Source organism: Sinocyclocheilus anshuiensis, unplaced genomic scaffold (genome assembly GCF_001515605.1).
Source record: "Sinocyclocheilus anshuiensis isolate Anshui unplaced genomic scaffold, SAMN03320099.WGS_v1.1 scaffold785, whole genome shotgun sequence".
Classification (NCBI taxonomy): Eukaryota; Metazoa; Chordata; class Actinopteri; order Cypriniformes; family Cyprinidae; genus Sinocyclocheilus; species Sinocyclocheilus anshuiensis.
In genome coordinates, this window is record NW_015536502.1 from 590,963 (window position 1) to 594,172 (window position 3,210).

General features: G+C 38.4%; 1 protein-coding gene across 3 annotated transcripts in view; it reads right to left on the reverse strand.

Annotated features, from left to right (window-relative positions):
- Positions 1-3,210, reverse strand: part of slco5a1a (solute carrier organic anion transporter family member 5A1a) — a 14,626-nt gene that overhangs the window by 9,645 nt on the left and 1,771 nt on the right. For all 3 annotated transcript variants that reach the window (XM_016488488.1, XM_016488477.1, XM_016488483.1), the window contains 3 exons: positions 1,705-2,148; positions 689-821; positions 386-591 (listed from right to left, as the gene is read on the reverse strand). In XM_016488488.1, the coding sequence (XP_016343974.1) occupies positions 386-591; positions 689-821; positions 1,705-2,148 (783 nt within the window). The remainder of the gene's footprint in view (positions 1-385; positions 592-688; positions 822-1,704; positions 2,149-3,210) is intronic.

Below are 3,210 nucleotides of genomic sequence, written 5' to 3' on the forward strand. Positions count from 1 at the left end.
AGTATATAAATATTACAAAAATAACACCACTAATAACAAAGAAATAAATAATATAAATTCAAGATAAAAACTTATTGTTTTAAATATTAAAAATATTTATTGTTTTGAATAAAAGTAAGGAAATGAAATAAAATAAAATTACCATGTCCAACTTGCTAGCCATTTATAAAAAGCGACTCTTTGGAAATCCTAGCTATGTCAAATATCTAGTGTGACATGATTCTTCAAAGATGACCAAAAGAGTGTTGTGAGCGGTTCAAACTACTACAAATCTGCTCAGATAACTTCCAGAGATGTGGGTTTTACAGATAGCTAGCAAGATGGAAAAGAGTTTTTAGATCTGATCCGAACCGAATCAGATTTTAGATTTGATATTAGGTTTCACCTTTGACATTTTTGCCAAAACCCATGGAGGACGAGACAGCCTGGCTCTTTTCCTTCATCATCTCGTCATTGCTGGAGACATCACCTGCACCCTTTTTTACACGCCTTTTACTTTTCTTGTGCCGCGGTGGAAGTTTTTTAGGGAAGGAAAACATGGGGAAGATCACAAACAACATCGCCACAGCACACAGGAGAAACCCACTCCACCTGAGAAAGAGAGCCAGACAGAGAGAGGGTTACAGTGCTGTTAGGTTTACTGAATGTTAACTGATAAACAGCAAATGAGAGACAAGATTTTCCTCACCAGTTTCCTACAAACCGTGGGTCACTCTGGTCAATATTGACAATGGTCCCGGGGTCAACATAGAATCCGATCAGAATCCCACCCAGCAGATACCCAGCGGCTGGTCCAAGAGCTCCCATTACATACATGATAGCTAAGCATGCACAAAACGAGAATAATGGAATTTCTTTAGCTGTCGCATGCTACTGTAGGTGGTTACAGACTTTGCATGCCAGAATTCAGGTCTGGTATAAACAGCTGATATTTGTAATTTTGAGATTATGAGCAAGGACTGTTACCATGCCCACTTGGCTAATTAATAGAAGAATATCAGTTCCAAATGTTGACTTTTTATTTAAAAATATTTTTAGAGTAAATTAATTCTATGAATACTGACTACACACACATTAGGCTAAATGTTTTGGGTATTAAACCTGAAGTAAATCTCCTAAAATATTGTTCCATGCATGTACAGAATACAGAAGTTTCTCCTAAACTAGTAAGACTAACACCCGAATCCATATCAAACCAAATCTGATTATATAGGGTTGTGGCTGCACAGACTCAATGTCGTTATTTTTAACATAAAACTAAAACTCGTTTTTATTAATTGGAGCAAAGCTGAAGTAAAATAAAATACAAATATTAGAAAACCTAAAAAAAACTTACACTTTAACAAAAATTAGGAATTTACAATTATTCATTTAGCAGATGCTTTTATCCATAACTACTTACAAATGAGGAATACAGCAAGCGATTCATCAAAGAGCCAAATAACACAAGTGCTCATAATACAAAGTCTAAATTAAATCTGCTCATAAAGTGATCAAGTCTCTTCAGAAAATTAACCACTAAATTCATATGGATTAGTTTTACAATCGGTTTATGAACTTTTTGAAGCAACAAAGTGGTGGTTGCGTAGATCCCATGTAAGAAAAAAAAGTGGCCTCAAACAAACTACACACTACCTGACTGATTTGACACAGACTGACCAGCCATCTAACAACACCATTAGACAGAGCCTCACTTCGACTTACCCAGGTACAGGGATGCATTCTCCTTCTTCACATTGTCATCCAGGTAAGTTGGTCCAAGGGTGTATATGGGAGTCGATCCCATTCCCACGAGGATCTGAGCGCAGATGAACAGCGCCACATACAGGGCGTGTTCACTCTCCTCCCTGTCCCGCTGGCACCTGGACAGTGCCGGCCTCTCCTGTCCGCTGCCATTCCCACTGGCACAGAGCCCCTCTCCTCCTACTGTGCTGTTCAGCTCTTCCAGCTGATATGGCGGAGAGATAAAGTGAGGTAGGGAGAAGAGGGCGGCACCCACGGCAATGAACACGCCCCCTACTGCCAGCCAACGCGGCCTCTGACCCCGCCCACCAAAGTAGCTGATGAAGACCACAACGAAGAGACTACCGATGTCAAAACAGCTGACCAGCAGACCCGACTCTGAGCTCCGCAGACTGTACCGCTTTTCTGGAAAACACAGGGTTCATATAATATGAAATTCATAAATACTCCAATATTGAAATATGACCTGAGGTGAGATATTGTTGATAGGAGAGGATGAGACTGAGATTAGATTGAGATGAGATTGAGAAGAGATTAAGATGGGATGAGGTTGAGAAGTTATAGATTGGAATGTGATGAGACAAGATGAGATGGCGACTGAGATGAGATGTTGTTGAGAGGAGAGGAGATTTAAATTAGATGGAGAAATTTGAGATTGGGGTGAGTTGAAAGGAGACCATATGAGACAAGACTGAAATGTTATTGAGAAGAAGAGAGATTGTGATCAGATGGAAATTAAGAGGTGGTTGTCATAAAATGAGACAACATGAGAAATAAAGAGATGAGACTAAAATGTTATTAAGAGTAAATGAGATTGAAATTACGTGAGAAATGAAGAAATATTATTAAGAGAAGATGCAATTGAATATTTGAAATCGTCAGATTAAAATAAGGAGAATTGAAGATAAAAAAAGATGAGATGAAATGTTGTTGAGAGGAAAAGAGACGGATTCTGAAAAAATTGGACATGAGACTGAAATGAGAATGAGAGGAGATGAGGTTGAGATGAGATCAAAATGTTATTAAGAGGAGATGAGATTGAAAAACTGGAGATTGTAATGGAATGAACATTGTGAGGAGGTTGAGATGACATGAGATAGAGACTGGAATTAGATTTGGTGGAGACTAGAGATGAGATGTTATTGAGAGCAGAGGGGATGAGACTGAGAGGAGATTAGGATAAAACTAAATTAGAAACTAAAATGTTATGACGCAAGATAAGATAGAGATTGAGTGAAGAGATGTTACTCAGAGAAGTTTAAAATTAGATGGACAAATTTGAGTTTGGGATGAGAGGAGAGGAGAGGAGAGGAGACCACATGAGAATTGAGAGATGAGGGCAGATGGTTTTGAGAAGAGATTGAAAAAAATGGGAGATTGCAAGGAGATAGGAAAAAATTGAGATTGAAAAAAAGAGGACAGTGGAATAAGAGACATAGATAGGTGATGAGACAAACACTATTGAGA